The sequence below is a fragment of the Typopeltis vanoorti genome, chromosome 6 (genome assembly GCF_054136105.1).
Source record: "Typopeltis vanoorti isolate ZY-2024b chromosome 6, IOZ_Tvanoo_1.0, whole genome shotgun sequence".
In the NCBI taxonomy this organism is placed as follows: domain Eukaryota; kingdom Metazoa; phylum Arthropoda; class Arachnida; order Uropygi; family Thelyphonidae; genus Typopeltis; species Typopeltis vanoorti.
Genome location: NC_143554.1, coordinates 73,773,628 through 73,797,873, shown reverse-complemented (window position 1 = coordinate 73,797,873; position 24,246 = coordinate 73,773,628). Strand labels below are relative to the sequence as shown.

General features: G+C 34.3%; 1 protein-coding gene across 3 annotated transcripts in view; it reads right to left on the bottom strand.

Annotated features, from left to right (window-relative positions):
• The window catches only part of LOC150105577 (uncharacterized), a 121,364-nt gene that overhangs the window by 12,555 nt on the left and 84,563 nt on the right, over window positions 1–24,246 (bottom strand). For 2 of the 3 annotated variants that reach the window (XM_090394926.1, XM_090394924.1), the window contains 7 exons: window positions 15,190–15,361; window positions 10,600–10,696; window positions 8,005–8,060; window positions 2,948–2,995; window positions 2,675–2,774; window positions 2,356–2,419; window positions 695–796 (listed from right to left, as the gene is read on the bottom strand). In XM_090394926.1, coding sequence (XP_090251052.1) covers window positions 695–796; window positions 2,356–2,419; window positions 2,675–2,774; window positions 2,948–2,995; window positions 8,005–8,060; window positions 10,600–10,696; window positions 15,190–15,301 — 579 coding nt within the window. In that variant the 5' untranslated portion in view covers window positions 15,302–15,361. The remainder of the gene's footprint in view (window positions 1–694; window positions 797–2,355; window positions 2,420–2,674; window positions 2,775–2,947; window positions 2,996–8,004; window positions 8,061–10,599; window positions 10,697–15,189; window positions 15,362–24,246) is intronic. The other variant, XM_090394927.1, reaches the window with a different exon arrangement.

Genomic DNA, 24,246 nt, shown 5'->3' with positions numbered 1-24,246 from the left:
GAGTAAAACCAGGTTTAAAAATTACTTGGTATTCTTAACATTTATTATACCCAAGGTAAAATACTTTCCACATATATATATATATATATATATGTGTGTGTGTGTGTGTGTGACCATTTATTTTTCATCTGTGCTATGAACATTTCATCTGCATTATTGTATAATTTAACTTGAAATATTCTGCTTTTCTTCCTTAGTTATTTTATCTCTGTAATTAGTATTCAGCATTAAAGATGACGAATCGGTAATATCTTAAACTTTCCCAATTCTGGGAAAGTTTAAGACAGCCATGCCTTTTTAAATGTTAATTAAAACAGTTTTTTTTGTTTTTTTTTATCAGCAACACCACGTCATTATTGTATATTTTAAACAGAAATTTTATTTTCTACTTTACTTGTTATTACATCTTTAAAGTTTTATCTTTGCCCTCTGAAGAGACGCGACCGAAAATGCATAATAATAAAGTTTAATATATATATATATTTCGATGTCTGTAACTGACGTATCTTTATTTTCCCGAAATTTTTATAGACAGTTTGCATATTTTCGAAAAATTAGTGGTTTGGTGTCCTTAGAATATATGCAGTATATTTTTCTAATGACACAATAAAAGACACGGCTTTGTGTTACCCCCTACGGCTGTCGCTACCCGGAATTGGCCAGCGGAATAGAAACAATTAATCTTGCTACTTACCATGTACGCGGATGGCACTCCATACTTCATATTGACAAACTTCTTCAGGTGAGCAACAGTCACAGCTGCGTGGCACTGAAGGAAGCGTCGTTTGGGGCCCTGCTGAAGGAAACAAACGATACAACGTTATTAAGTAGTTAGACGTTAGGTCAAAGGACATGACAATTATGCTCTCTCTCTGTTAAGAGAGAGAGAGCATAATGTTAAGGTTACAATGAGCGAATAGTAGATACGAATATTTATCGAATAGTTACAAGCTATTCAGATAGTTTGAAGTAATTAGCGAGTCAAAAAAGATACGAAGTAAATGACTAGTCATTTTAGATTATTATTATTTTTTTTCTTTTAAGAATTCAGATATACTGTATGTACAGCTGTAATGTGTACAAGGATTGTGGGTTATGGTTTTACGCTCTCTCTCTCCCTTAAGAAAGATATATACCTCTATGCAGAAAGTTCAATATCCTACAGGAAAATAACGATCATTTCGCCACCAGATATCTATTATTATTACCGAATGATAATAATATAAACACCTAATTTTAAAATTAAATTCCCTAGTTCTGCTTATTACAGCTGTTGTCGTAATAAACCGAGTTTTATAATGCCAGTAAACCCTGTTATTACAAATAAATAAATAAATTTTAAACTTAAAAAAAAAAAAAACTTACATAAAAGTTACGGACTTCTAACCGACTTTGTGAAGTTTAAGACTGTTCAGCCTTAAACTTCACAATTATGAATGCGAGTCATTAAAAATTCCATAACCAAAATAATAATAATAAGTAGTAGTAGTAGTAGTAGTATAGTTCAATCTTCGCAGGTGAGTTGGCTTCACACGAATCCCGTCTATGATGAGTAAAACCTTTATCGACCTTTTTCAAAAAGGGCTTCCTTGAAGCCCACTAAGCTGCGCAGCCAGTCTCATATGGAGATAACAGCGTTTTCCCTCCCTATAATTATGGTTACAAATAATTTTTAGTAGGGATATATTTGTCATATTATTATTATAAACAAGATTGGGCAGCATGGAATTCGTTCGCTATGAATTACCTTCATTGAGAAAAATTAGAATTGCCGCAAACAGGAACTTTTATTTCCTGTAACTAGTTTAGAGTATGTCGAAGGAGGAACAGAAATAATGATGCAGTTGTGGATTCAAACCGAGCATATTTATGTGGAAACCTTAAATTTTATCATGTTGAAACCTCATCTCAAATTTTGCTCAGTTATAAAGCGTCGAGAAATACCATGAAAAAAATAGTTACTAATATCTAGCATAAGGTTTACAAAAACTCAGCAAAACATAGCACAAGGGTTAAATAAACTGACAGTTTTCATTAACTCACGGTATTTTGACACGCATACTATTTGCAAGTTCACGTGAGAAGAGTGGAAAACATGCGATTTTTTTTTTTTATCACAGGATTATGAATATGAGTAGACTTTTTTTTTTTTTTTAATCGACGGAAAGATTCTCGTGTTTTCGTTTGTCTTCTTTATCCCACCATTCGAGATGTGCTCTTGATTTCCCTCTCTTCTTTCCTTTTAGTTCTCCATTGCCCTTGAGCTTGTAGTATCCTGTATGATTTCAGCTTCAAACGCGCTACCAAAAGAAATGAAATTGATTTAGCAAAAACTTACAAAAGGAAAATACTCACACGTTCACTAGTATTGTTGTCTTTCGAAGGTTTACCGTCTTCATCCTTTGGCTGATGGTTATCACTGTTTAAGAAAAATTTCATATAGATATTAGTAAGTTCGACAACAGAAAAATATACTTTATATCAGGGTTTTTTTTTTTTTTTTTTAAAAAATGAAGAGCATCTGATCTGATCTTCACTAAAAATATAAACATCCCATAACATTTTATGTACTAGATCTTAATATTTAATTATTCATAATAAAATTGATTTAGGTTCCAGAATATTTTTCATAATTAAAATATGACTCCGTTTCAGAAAGATCTATATCTCTTACCTATATCCATATTCTAAAGAGAGGCTTATAGACTCATCAGGCGTGTAGATAAAACGCTGGGTACTAACTTCTCCTCTGTCTTCGGGTGTTACATTGGCACCTAAAAAGTTAATGAAATCGTTATTTTTTTACCATTCCATCGCTTAATTCCATACTGTTTGAAAGTAGTCCAGAGTATTTATATATTTTAATTCCATGAGAAGTAATATATATATTAAAAATTAAACAGACTTTTACAAACTGATTTTAGAACTCTCAATAAACTGCCCTTACTTGATTCGGAATTGGAAGAATAAAACTGTTTGCGGCGTTTCATTTCACCTAGAAGATAAACACAAGGAACTTGTAAAGTACTTGAAAGAACATAAATTTAAAAAAAAATGTAAGAAATTAACTTTACATATAAAAAATGAAATAGGAACGAATAATAATTTTGTTAACTTTACGATGAAATAAGAAATTAATGAAATCTAAACCGCAAACTTGTAAAATTTATACTGTTTTAGAACAACAGAGATTTGTTTATACCGAAACTAATTAGGCTTTTCTCCTCCACAATAAAGGTATCCCTCATGACTTCTCTATGCCTTATATTCTTCACTTTTCTTGCAATACACTTCTTTTGTGTGTCCCCCCCCCCCCCCACGGCATAATTTTATAATAGTTTTAAGGGAAAAGTAATGAACCTAAAGTTGTGTCGAGTGTGTGTGTGGATTGCAGAGTGATATGGTTTGTGACATTTCCGACAGCTAAAGTGAAGTATTTAAGTGTAAACAAGAATGACTTTGGTACTGATTGAATTATGGCTGTTTTTGTGACTGTGACATTGGTTGGGTTTCCAGCAGAAGCAAACCAGAGCTAATGCCAATATATTTGGTCTATTATTTGCTTATGTTTTCCGGCCCGTTCTGTTTTGTGATAGGAAAAACCTTTCCGTCGCTGTATGAAACCGGCTAACTCACCTTCAGCTGAAATGTTCTTATATATAGGTATATATAGGTTTACTAAGTGTTTCCAAACAAAACGATTATTCACCTATATAGCTTTCACAAAACTGAAACGGCTCTCGCGAGTTTAAACAACATTACGTTGGCCTGCAGAATTAAGGATGTATTGCTGGTGTTGGATTGGCGAAAGCCATTCGAAGCGGTGAGCACGTAATAATCCTCCGACAATAACCAATAAATCTAAATGATACTGATATTCTTCTTTAGCATGGTATTCCGTAGTTAGTGTTGAAAGACCATCATATCTGCTAGGCATTTATTACTGGAACTTTATAGGACATTGTGCTTGTTGTAGTATAAAATACTGTATGAAACTATACAGTAGAACAGTATATTCAATACCTTCTGAGCTGTTGGAACTGGGAAACTTTTAAGTATCTGCCTCTTCCGCTGTCCCAGGTTCTTATGGCTTTGATCTCTTTATTAAAATGACAAACCTCCGAGGTGGACGCAGTATAACGAGATCGTCCTGCATGCCATTTGTCAGTAAACACAATGGCACTTGAACCTGAGACGAAATCCCATCGTGCATAAACTCGGTAAGTCAGTAATTTAAACGCTTGCAGAATATCAGCAGGCAACACTCAATAGTCCTAACATAATGCTATATAAATTTATACCGCATATTTAAAGAAACACCGTTATATTTTGTACTTAACAAATACGTGGTTTTACGAGATTATTCTTTTTTTTTTTTTTTCGGTTTAATTCACACTGTCCATTTGTATGCTACTGATACTATCCTTGATATTCAAAAAATTGCTCTCTAGATAGATTCTTTTCCCCCTTGTTACCTCTTGTGGGAAAGGAAAGCTAGGATATGATGAGTGTCATGTAATAGAATGAGTGAAAATACAGTAGTAAATCCCTCATGTCGAACTCAGTTGGATGGGACAACGCATTTGTTGTCCCATGTAGTTGAATAGCATGGCCGGTCGGTTGAAATTTCAGTCAATGCAGCTAATTTATGATAGCAGTAGCCTTGTATTGCATCTATTAATTGCATATATGCTTCTGTCGATTTACCTGTTTTGAGGTATTAAAAATTAAGTTGATAGGAAGAAAAACCCTACCTCTAAAAACCCTACTTAAAAAACAAGTCTCTGTATGAGACTTGTTTTTTTATGTAGTTCCCATCCACGAATAAACCTGTAGTATTTCAAGTACTGTGGGTGGACCAAGGTTTTATTTTATTGATGTGTATGTATTTTTACATTCCCCCCACCCCGCATAATCGGTAAACTCTGCTGTAAAGACCAAGTATGAATCTTTTCATGCTACTTCAGTTCTCCAGTAAGCGGTAGGGAGAGGTGGTTGTTCCACACAGTGCGATAAAAATTCAACTTCCACCTAAAGATATTCACAAACATCCATGCCCCACTGGATTCGAACTGCAACCCATTTGTTGGAAGGCGGTTATGCTCTCCGCTGACAACTACGCCGGCAAAACCCATCTTCACATGGAAACCCCCTTATAAAAAAGTTCCTCACGTCCTAGATATGATTCGAGTCTTTCCAGCAAAAAGGAAGCGGTGTCTTTGAGATTGCGCTACGAGACACTGTAGTCAGTAACTTTATGAATGTCTGCCGTCTTACTTCCGGAAGAAAGTGTTAAAGTAGCTTTATTTCTTTAGCAAAAAAAAAACAGTTTCTAGTTATTATTATAACGTGGTACTGATAAAATAGAGGTAAGTCATATATATTTAATTACAGATTTATTCACTGATAGAAGTTTAATAAATAAAAGTAATTAAATTCTGTACATCTTTTTATTCCCCAAAGGGAGCAGGCAGCTCTGATTCTAGCTCTGATTTTTAACTAAATTTAATTTATTGAATAAGTGCTCTGAAGCACTTCGAAGAAGAAAATTAAATTAAATCTATACGCATAATCAGGTAAAATGTTTGGAACTTCACTTCTCTCACTAGACAGTCATCTTTCGAGAAATATGCCAATTATATTACTGGAATCTCTTTATACTTCCAAATTTCGCTTCGTTCTATAAAATATTTCTCGATGGCCAAAAAACAGTAAGTTCATTTCCGTAATACGTTTATTTTCTGTTCCCTTTAGAACAATCAGTGGATGTCGGCTACTGTACTTGTCATATGGAAAATATTTATTTTAAAAGCATACCAATAAAATAGACTTATTCATATAATTTTTTACTTCGTGCAGTTCACTAAGCTTTACACACGCAAATAGGACAAAGTTTATTTTTACATCTTGAACGTTGCACGAACAGAGCAATTTAAATAAACATGAACTAATTATTTCAAAGCCAATATGTTATAAAAACCGATTCGTTGAGTAAGCTGCTTTTTTTTAATGCATTACACAGAAGCATATTGTACATTAGTACCATCAGTGGACTACCAATTTACTTCAAACAGCAAACATGGGCGTCCTTGTTTCTTGCTGTCTTTGGGTCTCCAGCAAGCAGGGCGGTGGTCTCACATTGGATAATTCAATTCATCTAAAGACATTCACAAAATAGCCACGTCTAAAATAACCTGGGATTCGAACCAACAGCATATTAGTTGGAGAAGGGAAGGGAAGGGAGGACGCCCAGTGTGGTGTACGAAACACTATACTACTTTGTTTTTACATTACAAATTTTAATTCCAACAGACAGCATATAAGTTAAACAAATATTCAGTACTGATATATCCATTTTGATATCTGTAGTAGTATTTGAAGTCGAAAATACCTGTATGACCTCATCCAAATTAAGATTTTGCATTTGTGAAGGAGCTGGAAGTGGTCTATACTTGTACTGGTATTTCGATAGCTGTTTGGAGAAACCTTCGTGATTTGGTCACTAACTTATATGTTTCTCTCAAATGGAAACATACAAGAGAGTGAGGTTACTACCTTAACGGAATATTCTTGGATTAGACAGTGATCTGTGAAAGAGTTAATTTTTCACTTTGCGGCATGAGCGGAAATTGTGAGCTTAAAATTCATTAATGCTTACAACGAGTATGCGCTAATATTTATATACTTCTCATCTTGAATTTCCATTTTCAAGATGAAAAGAAAGGAAATTTGAGGGCAACAGAATTAATGGATGATCCCACAGCTACTGGACTTACGAAGAATAGATTGTCTTTCCATAGAAAATATTGGTCTTTAAACCTTTAATGAAAAGTGGAGAGGGAATGCAAAGGTCATTATACACGTATAATAGTTAGTTACTAAACTTGAATTAGTGGTCGGGTCAGCTCCCCGATTTTAGATTCATATTTACAGTCATAAGGAGGTGGTATAGTTTTTTCAACTCCTACGAAACAAGCAAACCCAAGAAGAACATGTGCAATAAACAGAAATAATACACTAGCCCCATAGCCTTATTTTTTTTCTGCCATAATTCAAAATTACCCACCCTACCCTATCCTCCATAATTGGTTTCCGTGTTTGTATTATTTTTCCTCCCCGTAGATCAGGTTCCGATATTCTAGCCCCTAATTCAGGGCAACCTAGCCACCTTCCTATACAGATCCAGGTTCCTTATGTGTTACAACTTCTGGCCAGCCCTCTATAAGGCTAAATGTTCTTGTTTCACCTCAATATATGCTATCATTTCTATTTGTTTGCTGAAGGAATACCCTACAACCAAGAAACCATAGAACTCACCGTTTGATTTGGGTTCAAATCCCTTATATAATTCGAAGAACCATTTTTTAAAGACTTTTCAATTGAAGTCAAAAGCTTTTAAAGGTTCATCGGATTTTTTTATCCAGCAAAACGGCAAACTAGACAAAAGAACACACGCAGGTAACAAACATAATACCTGTTCACTGGCCTGACAGCTTTACTTTTCTGCCTTAATTTGGAACAACTTAATCCAACCTTTCGGTTGAAAAAATCTCTTTGTTCTTGAAGAAATATTCTTTGTCATCCATGATAATTGAATGAACAGGTCGCTTCATTCATATGATAACGCATCTTGAAAACCCGACGTCATTCATCCCACAAAACAAGTAAAACAAATATATTAAGACATTGTACAATAGCTTCATAGCCATAGTCTCTTCAGCTGCGGAGTTGCACGTTAACACAGTGAATGGGTATCATTTTAACATGCAAAAATGAAAAGAATGATAAACAACTATACTTTCTTTTCTTTTCTCTTGAAAAGAAAAGGAAGTATATAAATATTTCTCATACTCGTAATAGACTTCCCAGAAGTATATAATAATATTTCTCAGACGTATATAAATATTTCTTATATAAAATACCCTTTTTTGAGTTTATGTTGATCCTGTAAGTGCTAACTGATACACTATTTATTTAATGAATGTAAATACATGTGTTACTTACTTTGAAATAGTCCGGGAACTAACTTGTACACAATGTCTTGTAATGTTTTATCAGATCTGAAATGAACATATGGTTAAATATCACTTCTTCATGTGCTATATCTAAAAAATATTATTTATAATAAACTTTATCAAAATATTAAGACTTAGCTCCTAGGAGCTGTAAGTCCACATTATGGGTAAATATCAAGAATAGTGATCGGAGCTTGCTCCACCTTTGACACGAGTTGCCTCAGCTTGCACTACCTTTAGGGTCAGTTGCGGCAGTATCCAGGTATTTGCTTACGCTTGGAATCGCCGAACTTTATATAGTTTCTACTATATTCGGCATGAAACTCTTTGAGTTTCTTATTCGGCTGAGAAACTATATGGGATGTAATATCCCTTAACTTAAACATATTAATATAGAGGTTTATAAAATCAAGATGTCAGAAGTTTTTAACTGTTTTAATGATACGGTCATCTTTAAACTGAAGATGACCGTATCATTTAGACGTTCATCCTCTGCTAATTAGTTCTTTAAAATTAAAGAACTAATGGTGATACGTTTCTCGTCTCGTCCCATTTCAGATCTTTACACGGTCCAATGGTATTAGTCAAAACATTCTTATTTCTCTTATCTTAACCGATTCTCATTGTGTATATATATATATACTTTCTATAATATTATGAGTATAATAAGATAAAGTCCAGTATTTCTTCACTCAGTCTTCGGTTCAATAGTGATGACATGCCCCTTTAGTCCAGCGATGCTGCCGAAATCCAACTTGCAAATTTTTCAAGTTCTCTGCATACATGAACTCCCAATATCTTTTAACCATATTATAGCAGGAAATGTTGATGTAGTGAAATATGCTCTCTAGCTTATTGAATGGCAGATGGTTAGATATTCAAATCTCGATATTCAGAGGAAAAAAATCAATGAAAAGTATTTTAAGATATTTTCGGATATCTGATGAGTTTACTGATTGATTTCAAACGTAGATTCCATTTTACTTCCAGCTGTGTGGATTACCTGTGAAAGCATAAAAGGAAATGATGAAATAATCATAAAAAATCATAAGACGGGATTTTTCGTAATCGAATTCTTGCCTGGTGGTATCGTTCTTTACCACACCAAACGAAGCTAGATTTTTTTTCTCTTTCTTATGTGTTACAGACGTAATTTTATCTTACCTAATTTTGACATTATAGTTCCAATTATAGGGGAAAAAAGAGGTGGAACCATTATTATTATTATTATTGCCGTCAATTCAATGTTCGTAAGAGTAAAGGTATGTACTTTGGTGTGATGTGATATCCAGCGGTCTATTATATTGGTGGGATTATATTTCGAGAAACGTATGAGTCTGTGGATCTTGGAGTTATGGTGGGTAGGAATTTGAAGTTCAAAGCTCATAGCAGAAATTGCAAATACAACTAACAGGATAATTGCGATATTGAAACGAACATTGATATGTAAGGATAATGAAGCATTTTTCCTCTTTACGATCGCACCTGGACTACTGTGCACAGATTTGGTCTCTTGTTTCAAAGGGATAAAGAAGCGCTACAAAAATGATATCGGATTATGGAATGTAGATTATGCGGACTGCAGACACTCGTAAATAGGGGGAAGAGAGATGATATAATAGAAGTCTATAAACTTCTGAAAGTATTATAGGATATCCGTTGATGCAAATTTTCGTTATATGTAATGTAAAGAAGTTAAGTTTGTGCATATAAGAAAGCGATGAGAGCTAGATGTTTCTCTCCCATAGCAGTGAGGGAGTGGAACAGTTTGCCAGTTAAAGTGGCGGGTTCTCCGTTCGGCCAGAGCGGAGTTATTGCAATTTATATGGATAATTTCGACTCGTTTTACCGCTTATGTGTTCTTGCAAACAGTCCGAGTGAAACAAGAATTAGAATGTTTCGAATTTTTGTAAGACTACAAATATCAAATTTATTTAAAGTCCGTCCAGGTGCAGTTCTGAATAACATGAGTAAGGAAGGATAGACAAAAAGTCCTTTATACAGGATGGCCCATGAGCCACGAAGGGGTTTAAACATTTAATAACTTTTTTATTTATTATTTTTATTATTTTTTGTTATTATGAGAAATAGAACCTGAAGATTTTTTTATTAGTTATGAGTTATTCACATTTTAAATCCCTTCGTGACCTGGACCACCCTGTAGTTATTTATGAAACGCAACTAAAAATCAACTACGCACTTTGTAGGATGATTTCAGGAATCCATCATTTTTGAGACCTTATTCAAAGTCTTTGAATAAGCTTTCGAAACACATAAATGAGGTTCAACATATAAACTTATTCTTTTCGAGTTTGGATGAAAAATAAGTATAGTAAAATCAGATATTCATAAATATTAGCATAAGAAATTGTAATTTTTTTTTAAATTGAATGTATGTAATGTATATAGAAAAATCGGAAAAACAAACTTTGAGAACGAGGATAATTACAATACACGCGCACAAGTACACACATTATAAAAATACCTATTGCATGTGAGGGGGAAAATATTCCTCTCTTTTATATATATAAAAAAACAAATTTGTAGGCAATAAATATCTTTCATAAATACGAAAATAATTTACCTGATGTGAAGAAGAGGTTTTGTCTTGTGTACCTGAACATCACAGATAGGACAGAACTTGCTAGTCTCGAGGTAATGAATGATACACGTTCTACAAACTAGAAAGAGCAAAAACAAGTGAGATCCAGTAAACCTAGTTGTAGACAATTAATGAAGCACCATTAATTACTGACATGCTTTTTATTTGTAACAAGTAAATATATACACTTGTTTCAAATTGTTTTTATATTTTCATGTACCTGTTCTAAACTCATCTAATATTTACATGCTCACTTGTTCGCAATTCACCCTGTCATGAAAGGTTTGCTTACGCTTGGATCCACCGAAACTTTTATAGTTTTTATTTCTATATTCGCCACAAAACTCTTGTAGTTTCTCTATTCGGCTTTGAAATTAATGTTTGAATTCAATATCCACTTGATTTGAATAATTTCGCATCGCCGAAGTGGAGCCTTTTGGCTCTCTTATTTTCAGTATTAAAGGAGATTATTTAAAAGACTGGATTGGATTTAGTTTGGCAATCGTAAGTATATATAAAAAAAAAACTATAATGCATCCCTGTCTTATGTCTGAAAATCATCGCATGCAACGTAAAGGTAGCTCATAAATAATCTCCAACCGTTGTCTGAAGCTTACTTAACAATGAATTAAAACACTAAAGAAGTTTAATTTCTATGTAGAGAAAATCTGTAGACTGGAGGAGCCTAACAGCGGCTGAAAAATTCCACATATATTTCTCCAATCTTCAGCAGATTTGAGCTGAAGTTTTCTTTCGAGGGACAAGATCACAACATAGCAGCAAAGGACCAGTCGAATAGAAAAATCCATGTGAGACACGTGGTTTTTAATGTAACACTGGCGTATTTCAAGTTTGGGTCGAAATATTTGTTGTGGTTGTTAATAACACGTTTCTTCTCGGCTGCTTTACTTTGCGAAAAGTAAATTTAAAAAAATAAAAAAAAAACTCGCCGTCGTCTGAATTCGTTGAACGCTTCAAGTTAACAAGACGACTTAAGGTTCATCCTGTCTTTAAAGCGATTTAAAACTATGTGCATCTAAACAAAGTGAGTGGGGAAGCGACATATCGTCCGTTCAAACGCGTGAGATAGTTTTCTATCTTTGCATAATGACGGACATAGATGAAAATATCCTTTAAACAGTAAATTAATGGATAATTACCTCTTTTCTTTTCTTACTTGTGCTCAGAAAAAAACTATTCATGTTGTTGTTTGTGTTCTTGTATAGGAATATACAGTATACGCTTTATACTTACCTTTGCTTACGAAAAGATTGCTCGTTCTCTCTCCTCCCCAATCTTCTCACTCTTTCACCCATTGTTATCTGCTCAATGAATACTGCATTTCATCAGTTTCACTTCGTTCTTAAAGAGCTGTGGTGTTTTGCTAGCATCAGTAGTTAACTTTGTTCTTTAGGTAGTCAGCAGTTACAGTACAATTTCTCAGACCTGTTGATACTGCTGAAATTTGCGTCCTACAGGAACAAATCATGGAAGCTTTTGGAGACGTTACCATCTATCAGAAGATTTATCATTAGAGACGCTTCTTAGTTCAGCTTAGTGACTTGAAACTTTCCATTAAACGTTTCATTTGAATGCTGGTTTTGATCTTCATAGTCGAGTAAGATTTCGAAACATGATTTGCCATCGTTGAATTATCGTGATGTTCGTTAAATTCCGACATTATTCTTAAACAACAAAATAATTTCAAGAAACAGTGGAGGTTTTTTTTTTTTTTTTTTTTTTTTTTTTTTTTTTTTTTTACGAGAACGCTTTTATATCTTGTCTGATCTCTTTCGAAAGTTTGACTAACATCAATTTACTGTCAGTCATCATAATTCATTTATTATTTTCGTAAACACAAATCTCATCTTAAAATTCGTCAATCGTCTAACGAGTGGTTTTCGTTAGCATTCATATTTGAAAATTACTTCGCATCTAACGAACAAAAAAATTTTAAGTGCTAGATCATAATTTAAGACAAAGCTACGCATTCAGACATAGTCATAATTGCATAAATTCTTCACACGTTAGAAATTTAAGACATTAATTTTATGTGAATACTTCGATAATGAGAATTTGGATCACATTTGAACTACAAAACAATTGATGTATCTTTATTCTATTGGAGTCACTGTCCAAAAACATAAACTGAAACTATATTTCACTTGGATGTTCTGTTATTTTAAATAAGCTAAAGCCAGTTTTTTGTACGAGTTGCATTGTTTTATAATAAGCAGTATAAATTTGTGTTCAAAATGTTATGTTCCATTTAATCATATCGAGAACTTCCAATATGCTTTCTTTCTTTTATTTTTATTTTTTGGTGAATTCGTCCTTAAATACAATACACATTAACTCAACACATTTATATGAAGTATAGTTATCTGTGTAACAATTTAAAAAAATATATATATGAATATTTTTTGCAGTTTGATAATATATTATAAGTAGAGTTTTCTGTTTTATTCACAGTACAGATTACAGAGTTCCTATGCAAGCACAAAAAAATTGACAGATGACTTTAAGCCGAAACGAAAGATCCTGGAAACTTTTGATTTTTCAATTGAATTGTTTATCACTGTAGTCCCTCTGGAAAATGATGTACATAGCATATTGTAAGTATATGTAATTTGCTAAGTCATATAGTTACTTTATCCTAAATTGGTGAGCTATGAATCCCAAGGATCAAGCACTACAAAATTTTCTCCAAAAATCGCCAAGAAAATGCTGTTATGTAAATTATTTTAGTGCCTAACGGTTTGATGTCGTAAACAATTTGTACCAGTTCGTTGGATCTCGAGGATGCATAGCTTATCAGTACTGTAACTTTCGTTGAAACGTATTGAATAATTGTTATGGATAGACAATGACTATGCAAAAGTAATTAGGCAGTGGGCTAATTGAAATCTACAGCATATCTGCATTGCATGTTATCATTGCAAACAAGAACAATGAATTTAGTTTCAGAAAGTTTCAAATTTGTATGTAATTTCTTTGTTTGCGACTTGAGTGCATTATGGAAGAGGTGATTTTAATGCATTGTCAAAAGACACTTTGATATAGAACATAATAAACGTAGTGAAGATGCTTATGACGAAAATGTGTCAAGAAAAGTGATTTAAAGAAGAGAAAAAACTAACTCGGATATAATTTGTTTTGCATTGAGGTTTCCGTTGTAATAACATTTTGTATGATTTCCTAATTTACGATATACACTTTCGCGGTGCTTATTTTTAATCAGAAACTATTATATATATATATATATATATATATATATATTCTTATTATATATGAATTACAGAAAGGTATCGATATAAAGTATCAATTTGCATCAATATTTGTAAAGTTGAGCAGTTAGTTAAAGTTATAGTATCTCATATACCAGGAGGGGTCACTAATCGCTATAGAGAATTAATATCGACATCATCATCAAATTCCTAATATATATACCCTCAAGGGGTGTACAGTATAATTATTATACTACAATATGAAAAAGTTACATCATTACTAATTTCCAATCAATAATTTTCCTCCAAATTAATCTGTTATCTGTCAAGATTCCAATATTATCAGATCTTATATTTCTGTCTTTTAAGGCGCTGTTTACTGTATCAATCCACCTACATCTTGGTCTTTCTCTGGGCCTTTTCCCTGCCAACCTGTCAGAGAACACTTCTTTTGTTAATCTTTCCTCTCTCATTCTGTTTAAGTGGTCATACCACCCGAGATTAACTCTGCTAACACATTCCTGAATGCTAAACAATGGCAAGTTCTTTCCTAATATCCTCATTTTTTATGTGATACTACCATTTCTTTGACGCGTGATACATTATTTGTCACTTACCATCCAGCATTTTCATTGAAATATTAATCAGTTTCACACATGAAGCATAACAAAATGCCCTATGGAGTACTTAAAAAAGTATGTTAAAATTTTATCCAGGAAATTTTATACTAATGGAATTTTCATTAAAAAGGCATCCGCTGTTTACAATATTAATGTGTAAGGTACTCATATGCACACATATGCGATAATATTTATCTTATGTTACTACTATGGCAGTATGTTACTACTAATCCCAGTAGTAACATACTGCCTATGTTAATTCCTACGAATGTAGGCAATAGAAAAGCGAAGTTACCGATGAATTTAAGAATGAAAAGCAATTCGTTTTACAATTGAAAATAACAGAAACAAGACGAACTTTGAGAAATGACTATCCTATATTTTATTACGAAATAATAGGTTATAATATTATATACTTTTTGCATTTGTAAGAACACGTTCTTGCTTTCTCTAATATGACTAATGAAGTGGTTGGATTAACGGGAGAGAGGTATTATCAGTAGCCGGTTATATTAATATACAATCGCCGTTTCATTTAAAATAAGATCTTTTAAACAGAGTGTGCCTGCAGTTTTATTTCTTACAAAAGTCATACATTATGTTCAGCAACTAACTCAGAATTATACTTAACTAATGAAACTAATCATGATAAACCTGCGCGCGTGTGTGTGTGTGCGTGTGTGAGAGAGAATGTCTTCAAAAAATGATTCAGCTGCATTACTTACACGAATGTAGGCATTCAATGATAGTAGTGGCGTCGACGAAATAACCTCCGCACAGGATACAAGTTATATGAGGGTTAGCATCCGTGATCTTGAGGCGTGTTGGACGGTGCATGGCGACACGCCACGCACTTGATGGAAGAGATTTAAAAGGACTAGACTCTTCTATAATAATCTACAAAGAAATTAAAAAAATCGTGTTTAGCAGAGTTAAAAATGCTATTGTTTTGCTGTAATAATTGGTACAAATTTGAAGTTTGTAGTTTATACAATATTAATTATCATGACAATAGAAACTGATGTCACAGTTTTGGTTCTAAAATTGCTTGCTATTTGTATTAAATTAATTTGTAAACAGTAGATGTACTGCTTTTACTTATGAATTCATATATAAGTTTAATTAGTATTCAGTACCAGTGAAGGCATTCTGTAGCTTGATTTCTCTCATGAAATCACTGTAACATTTGAGAACCAAAAAAATTTTACCCGAGCATAAACGGACTTTTATCCGATTATCAAATCTCGCTCTTGATTTGACTTGAAACCACATACAGACATATACGACAAAGATTAAAAATAAATATAAATAACACAAAAGAGTTAATGAAAAAAAAGAAACAAAAATTAGGAGGAAATAATTGGAACAGAATAATACGAAGAAAGGCCTTCTGAGAGGAGAAAAACTGGAAACTTGCATCGAACAGATAACATTTCATAAATATAATTATTTTCTTGCAATAAACATGGCGGATAATAAATGATACATTTAGTCGTTTGCATCAATCTCATTCATACTGGGCAAATCCCAGTCACGAGTTCACCATTCAAAAAGTCGCAAATAAAAAGATTGTCACGCCTCTCCTGTTCCCTGCACTTTTCCCCCCGAACACATCGTCGCAGAGGAAAGAGGGGGGAAGAGGGAGAGCAGGAAGGCGGGAGTCATCGAAAATGACTACAGTGCCACCAGACTTCCCTGAACTGCTGCTTGTCTATGAGTACTTTCTTTCTCTCCCTCAGTACCACTAATTAACGTGATACTCGCCACGCGCAGTGGCTCAGAGCATGGTAGCCATGGCAACAGAAAGCGCACTGTTCCGACTCAGTGCGCTCGTAGCCCGTTAAAACAGATGCTACCGACGACATAACTAGATAGGTTCATTATTTCCGAAATCTGATGAACATGTGGGACATTTCTTCATGCAGGCCTCTATCTGAACGTATAATATTCTTCTGTGACGGAACACTTACGGATGCACGCACGCTCATATCGAACAGTTCTGGTATTTCTGAACCAAAAGCAAGATACATTCCTCAAGCTTCTGTTGTTGCAGTCTCTATTAAAACAGACTTTATCGCATGTTGTGTACACACACATACACGTTTTCTAGTGCTTTCGTCGTCTTTGTCATGAACTAACATAAGTCTTTTTAGTTTAAAAGACATGGGTATTGGAGACGGGGGTTAAATACTTCTTGTGTACTAAAAATCATGAGTATTCCTTCAGAATACAGCTGAGTAGTTCAACATGGAGATCCCTAAAGGATCTCCATGTTGAACTACTTCTATCAATGATCGAATAGGACAACATATTATATTCCGATACAACTGTGTATTTTGTGCATGTTTTGTATTTTCAATGCAGACGTACTCCTTTATTATGAGAAATCGACAATTTGTTTCTCAGTTAATTTGCAACAGGGTTGTCGAGAAACAAAATATTGTTACTCCATTTCTCTCTGAAGTTGGAATGTTTAACCTATCGGATATGTGCATTTTGTGTGTGTGCTGTACCATCATTTTTTTACCAATCGTAATGAGAAAAAAAAAAATCAAACAGTTCGTTTCCTACCACCACCACCCAGAAATATTTAATATTTTCGTGTATGGCAGACTGATTTGTAGCTTTGGGTTTTTAAGTTACTGTTCTTGTGTGCCGCAAAATCGGGAAGGACTTCTTTTTTTTTTTTTTTTTTATGTGGAAAGTAGGAGAATAAAACCTCTACCTCACATCTCGCGCTCCTGGAATTGGCGCTTAACTGTTGCTGTTTTTTTTTTTTTTTGTTTGTTATTCGTGGTTTTCTGCATTGTCGTTCGTGCTCCATAGCGCCATTCTTGGTTGAGCGGTATTCATTTCGCAATTTAAAATTTTTCAGATCACCGTGCTTGTCTTGCTCAGTTTCTTCTTTCCCAAGGAGTTCGACCCTTATAGTTGTTATTCTTTTAGCAGCTGATTTGCTTCTCGCATCACAGGTGGTTTTTATTCTGAATAAAAGATAGGCTGCAAAATTCTGCCAGATGTGATCGAATTTTGAATTATAACTATTCAGAGTTTTAATATAGCATTATATAATAATCATACATTTCATAAGTATGTAAATTTAAATAAAGTTAGCTATTATATTGATCTAATTAGAGCAATGCCCCTACCAAGTTTGTTTGAAATGGCTCATGGGATGAAGTAAGCAAATAGAAAATCTTATTCTATGATAGTAACTGTATACGCCTGAATATTTAACTTAACTAACCGGACTTGAATAATCAATTGTAAAGAAAGAAAAGAAAAAGAGGGGTGTAATGTCTATTGATCAAGTTATTTCAGTATATCTTTCTCTTATATTAATTATTTTAATTACCTCAAATTTCAGTTTGAAGCAGCGCAAAAAAGAAGATTATAGTTCTGATCTTTCAGCACTGCTATTCTCACTTGAATTATTTTTTTCTAGCCATAATATTCATAAAAAAAGATCTCGAAAAAAAAGTAGTCAGATTATCTGAACAATAGCGCCTACTCGAGTCTTCGAATGCCAGTGTATTTGGTCCTTGTATTTAGTCACATAAAACGTTCTGGAAGTTTTATTATTGTTAATCAACACTTCTCGATGCCGATTAGGCTGGGAAGAACTGTGATGTAAAACGATCGCACAGATGAATTGATCGAATTTCGATACCGCTTGTAAGTTAATTGGCTGTGCTCTGAAGTCTTTAAGACTAAACTAGTAACGCATCGCCCAAAACTCTCTCTCTTCAGCCTTGATGGTATTACCATCAAGGCTGAATTTATTTATATGCTTATATAAAGGTTCGTTATTTTTTTTAATATATATATATATATATATATATATATATATATATATATATATATTCAGTGTTAGGATTTGGTTTGCTTACTGAACTTCATAGGCCACTCCTCTCAAGGACTGACCATAATGGTTACGAAAGCCATTTGGCAGGTCGTGGACCTTCAAGCCTGTAAATACCGTTGATTATTATTATGTAATATTTGAACCCATGTATTCTTATTAACAGTACTTTTCCCCCATAAACACAAAATGTTAGTCGAAAACATACAGTATACTGTCGATGTACTGTGGTTTAGATTATCTCTGAAACCCTATTCTTAAAACCAAATATGGAACATTTTCATCCAACTTCGGGCCTCTAATAAGCAAAGTGGCGGTAGTCTCACAATGGACAATGAAGAACATCTACCACATCAAGACATTCACACCACAGCGGGATTTTGGTGTATCGCCGAATTGCTCGGAATACCTTTTTAACAAAGTAAGAAACAAATATTTCAAATTTAGTTAATATTAGTTGAATGGTGCGAGTTATAAAAGGTATCTGGATACAATTGAATCATATACCTTACAGTGCCGCTTGACGTTAGTCCAAATCGGTTGAACGACGCGACCTGTAGAAATGTTTACAGAAGTACTTCCTTCATTTTAGGTTTATTATGATGAATTTAGATGTAATGTAAGCGCCTCCGTAGCGCAATTGGAAGAACGACGGTACATTGCGCCCTTCGATTGGAATAGATACACCTAAATTCGATTCTCGTCGTGACGGGAGGAATCTTTATGTGGACTTTTTTAATGGAACGTGAGTTAGCCGATCTCATACGGAGGTAGCAGGGTTTTTTCCTCCCGGAAACTAGGGTTTTTCATCCCTCATACAGACAAATGGGCCCTTCAGAACACACGCAATTTACAGACAAAAAATACTAGTTGTGGTGGTGGGCGGTGGATGGAGATGATTGGTAGTAGAGATTCGGTGTAGTGGTGGAGATGGTTGTATAGTAAGTGTCCTCCCGCGGTGAGTCTTCGGACTCCTTGGAAGTGTCACAAATAATACTAATAATAATTTCTTAGGGGAACTTCAGCAGTATAAGAAACAACTGTATATACAGGGTGGTTCAAATTTCCACGTACAAACTTTGAGGGGAGGTAGAGAACATCAAAATCAATCATATTCACATAGGAAAGCATGACCGGAAAGGCCACCCGAAAGTGATAGGTGGCGCTGTTCGCCAGCACTCCAGGTGAGCAATTGAGGCTTCCTCATTCAAGCTTTCGACGTCGTACGAAGAACATGCGTCGTTTTACGAACGCTGAGATGGCAGACATGCACCTCGTTTACCATATTATGTATCCAACTACTATTGAACTGTTCAGTTACGCCTAATAAAGTTTTTTACACTACTTACTACTTCTGTATCTTTGTGTCCCTGTTAGTACCTTCCGGTGGCGTTTCGGGTCATGCTTTCCTATGTGAACATGGTTGATTTTGATGTTTTCTACCTCCCCTCAAAGTTTGTACGTGTAATTTTGAACCACCCTGTATATATTTTCGAAATTTGGCAGCGGTCTGTTGACTGATCAGATATGTAGAAGCGTCTCTAGATGAGGATAAGAAAAAAAAAAAAAATTGGGGTGGGGAGATTTTCGCCATTCAAAATGTTCTAGTTTTTATTAATTGGATTTAATGCATCAAGTATGGTCGGCCATGTCCTGCAGTCTGTCTCTGCAAAATGAACGTGAAGGATCGATAAAATCCAACTGACAACCGGAGTTAAAGCAGGTCGAATTTTGACCCTAAATCATTTTTGTAATAAGTGTACTCATGACTCGCTACAGTACTTAGCTTAGAGGCATTGCGACAACTCTTGATCTGGTATTACACTTGTAATGAATGTAAAGCCTTCATTCCAGAGTTGTGGTTGATGAAAGGAATAACGGTATTAGACACACAGCATGAGAAATGAAAACATAATTAGAAAATGTGTGCGCGCGCGTGCAGTGGAAATACTATTTAAAAGCTGGGAAACATTACCGCATCGTCCTGATCAGAACTGATTCGATGGATTATTCATCTCTCCCATTGTGGAAAGTAATGGTGGTGCTTAATGTTAGATTTTTAACTTGCTTACCCCCTTCTTTTTGCTTATATTAACTTACTTTAAATTATAACTGACTAATTATAATTATATAGTGCAGTGTTGCTCTACCATATTATGATTCCGTATTTCTTAATCTTTCTGCTATTTATGCTTGTGCTGTTGTTCCGTTTTTCATGTCATTAATAAAAATGCTCACGACACATTAAATGAAAATTTTACCAATAAATAAATATTTTACATAAGTAATTAAAATCATTAACTTCCATAATGTCAAGTAACGTCTCAGTTAAACACAAAGTACTTGCTTACGAATTCAATCATTAAGATCTCCCTTCCCTTTTACAAAATTAATTTCAGCATGTAACCATGCAATGTTTTCTTTTGAGTTTTCATCACGCAACAGTCGCTGATCATTATCATTCAACTTATTACTTTCCGAAAGTACTTAAAAGCAATATCTTCAGCATATTTATTATGCCTTGAGAGACATGAAAAACTGTGTCCTTCCAGAAATAATAGCACTTGTTAATGTGCCTAATTAAAGTTTATATATCTTAAAATGGTCTTTGCAGTGAGTTTTATTATACCCGAAATTTTATCTTATAATTTAGTAGTTACATGAAGTGATTAAATGAAATATTCTGTTTTAATATTTCGATCCTGTACAGCATGATATAAAGGCAAGGAATGAACCCTGAAATGACCGTATTTGTGTACCGTGTTAAAAATGTTCGTAGTATAAGTTAAACCACGAAGACGTGGTTTATCACCGCTTTCAATGAGGTTATCACAAACCGCTATAGTATGATCAATCAAGTAGTATAAATACAACATGATTATGGTATAAGCATCCGAGATCAACTGTAGTAACTCTATTAAAAGATTGAAACGTGTAGTGGAGACAGAGAGAATAGAGACTATATAAGTGAAAAAGCTATGGAATGAAATGACACAGTCATGATGTGCTCTCATTCTAATTAGATGGATATATTTGGGTGTGTGGCAACAGAAAGGAGGCATATATATGAATTGTGTTCTGTCTGTGGTTGAGGAATAATGTCCTAGATGGAAATATAGGACATTTTTTTTTTCTTAATCCTAAATGGAGCGGTGCGATTCTATCTAGACGCAAGTAACGTTTGTAAGCGCTTTGCAACTGAAGTTAGGTCTCATAATGGAAAATTTTCCATTAATAATTTTTCCAACTAGCACCTTATACTAGCATGTGAATAAGGGTGAGAGGAGTTTGAATATAAAGTAAATTACGAGCATTGTACGGAAAGTTAAATTGGAATACCAAAGAAACTGTACGCAACATTGTATATTCATTAAGAAGAGTAAAAAAAGGAAAGAAAGAAAACCAGTCAGAGAATTGACAAATATGATACACATTGTTCACAGCCTTAATTAATTACCCACGTAATACTAAACAAAAATTAACAGCATTTGTCAAAGTTCATTACAACAGTACACTTCATTCATGCTTCTATTGCACACCTTCTACCCCAGATATCGATGACTATCCTTTATGGGATCTGTCATTAATCTCTCAATATGAAAACAAGTCCTTTATACTCAGATTGAGCAAAAGATTCCACAGTTCTAACATTGCCTAGGCCAAGTTGATCTTTTCTCCATGAGGAACTTATTTCTTTGACATTGATTTATGGAGTATTTCTTACCCTAAGAAACAATATTAACTCAAGGTAAATATATGCAGCTTGGTATGAGATAGTCTAATGGTAAAGTACATCGTTATTTTTCTTCCTTGCTTGACTGGGAAAGAGCAAGTACAAAGTTTAATGCATAATTAGTGGATAAAACATAGGAGGGGGGGGAGGAATCCAACATGGAATTATCCATTCCTGGTATATCTCACGATAATCAGTCGTAGAATATTATTTACAATGCCAAGATAGACTCCATGAACTGCTTTATTGCATAAACATGGCACGTGAGTGTGCGTAACACTTAAACAGTATATCAGTATTCTCTCTCTCTATCTGCGTGCTCATAGTTGTTTATGTTTTATGTCGACTTAAAGCACGTTTGTAATTAATAAAAAGTAATAAGAGCAATTACTAGCGCGTTGTGGGTAGGGAAGGAAGGAGGACACTACACAGCCACGTGAGTGATGCATCGATCCAAGGCCGGGCGCTGACCTTCGGAGTTCTGAGGCAGACGCTTCCCTCGACTGATATCGTGTCTACTATTCACTTGGGAAAATGCCCTTTTAGAAAAAAAAAAAAAAATGACGTTGTCGTGCTTTTACACATGCTGCGAACTTCATTGGCTCTATATTAATAGAGAATCAGCTGTGGCTTAATAAAAACAAGGGTCATCTTCTAAAATAAATGCTAAAAAAAATAAAATAACATTTTTTTTAAAAATTGCTTTAAGTGAAACTTTTCTCTTTCCCCCCCCCCTTTTTTTTTTTTAGTTTTAGCTAAACTAGGTTATATATACACTCAGTTATGTATATGGCAAAGGATCGGAAATGTACGCTTTGAATTCGAGGTTTTGAGTGTATAGGGGAAGAGAAAGTTGACCAACTGGGCCAAGCAGACGATAAATGTAAGGATGAGGAAAAGCAACGTGGTAACTTGGCTATGTCTATACGCAAATGCCAGGAACATCAGGAACAAAGAGATCGAGTTTGTTGCTATGGTGAACACGTTGTGATTGTTGGCATCAGTGAAACATAGCTGTCTAGTATTTTTAGGAAGTACAGAATAGGATAAAAGGGGGGGGGGGGTATTACTAATGACAGCCGCTGATTTGAGTCGTTAGGATAGAAATGCATGAAAGAAATGCATCATTACTATTATGAAAGCAATAATAGTAATAATGTCTCATGTAGCAGTGAGTTTCAGGCTATCTGGACTGAAGTAGAGGCTAACAGGATGAAATATATGGTGGAGTGTTACTAGACCTGGTAGTTCAGTTGCTGGCGGCAACGAAATGTATTGCCAAGTTACCCTGATGGATACTACGCAAGTAATTCATTATGGATGACTTAAATTATCCGAACATTGACTGGGTAACAGACAAAACTTGTGATAAGAATGAAGGAGAATTTACTGGTTGTTGTGAGACATCTTTCTCAAGCATCATGTGAAAGAAGGAAATCGAGGTCCAAGAGCTTTTAGATTTAATCATAGCATTAGAAGGAATCTCAGTTAAGAATGCGACTGTATACTGACCTTAGAGGTAGCAAACCATATGGATGTTCCAATTAGGGAGTACATGCTGAATAAAAAATTATGACAAACTTAGGAGAATACTATCTTTGGTCCCATAATATCAATTACTGAATGGGAAAGATATCAGCAATGCATGAGAAGCTTAGTAAAGATACTTAAATGAGGCAGTATCTGAATGTGTCAATAGAGTTCGAAGACCAAACATGGTGGAAGTGAAATAGATGTGTAACCTTATTAAACAAAAGATCGATAAGAAGACGAAGATGTGGAAGGAATAGTATGTGAATTAAGGTGAGAGGAGTTTGAAATATATAAAACGCTTGCCAGAAAAGTTACGAGCATTATACGGAAAGTTAAATCGGAGTACGAAAGAAACTATATGTAAACATAGTGCACATTTCTACCACTGCAGGCAATCCGAAAGAATTTTATTACCGCAAGTAAAAAAAAAAAAGAATGAATGTAGAAAAATTGACCTTAATCACTTTACCGAATGTAAATGGTACCCTTTTGTCAGAAGTTGATGAGATTGTTCAGATAATGAGTGCTCACTTCGCTAAGATTTTTTAATCAACCGGGTGTATGTAACATAGTGCACATTTCTGCCACTGCATTGGACGAAGAGATAGAAGTGCATGAGAATGAAGTTCAAGAGCTGTTGCATAATCTGGATAA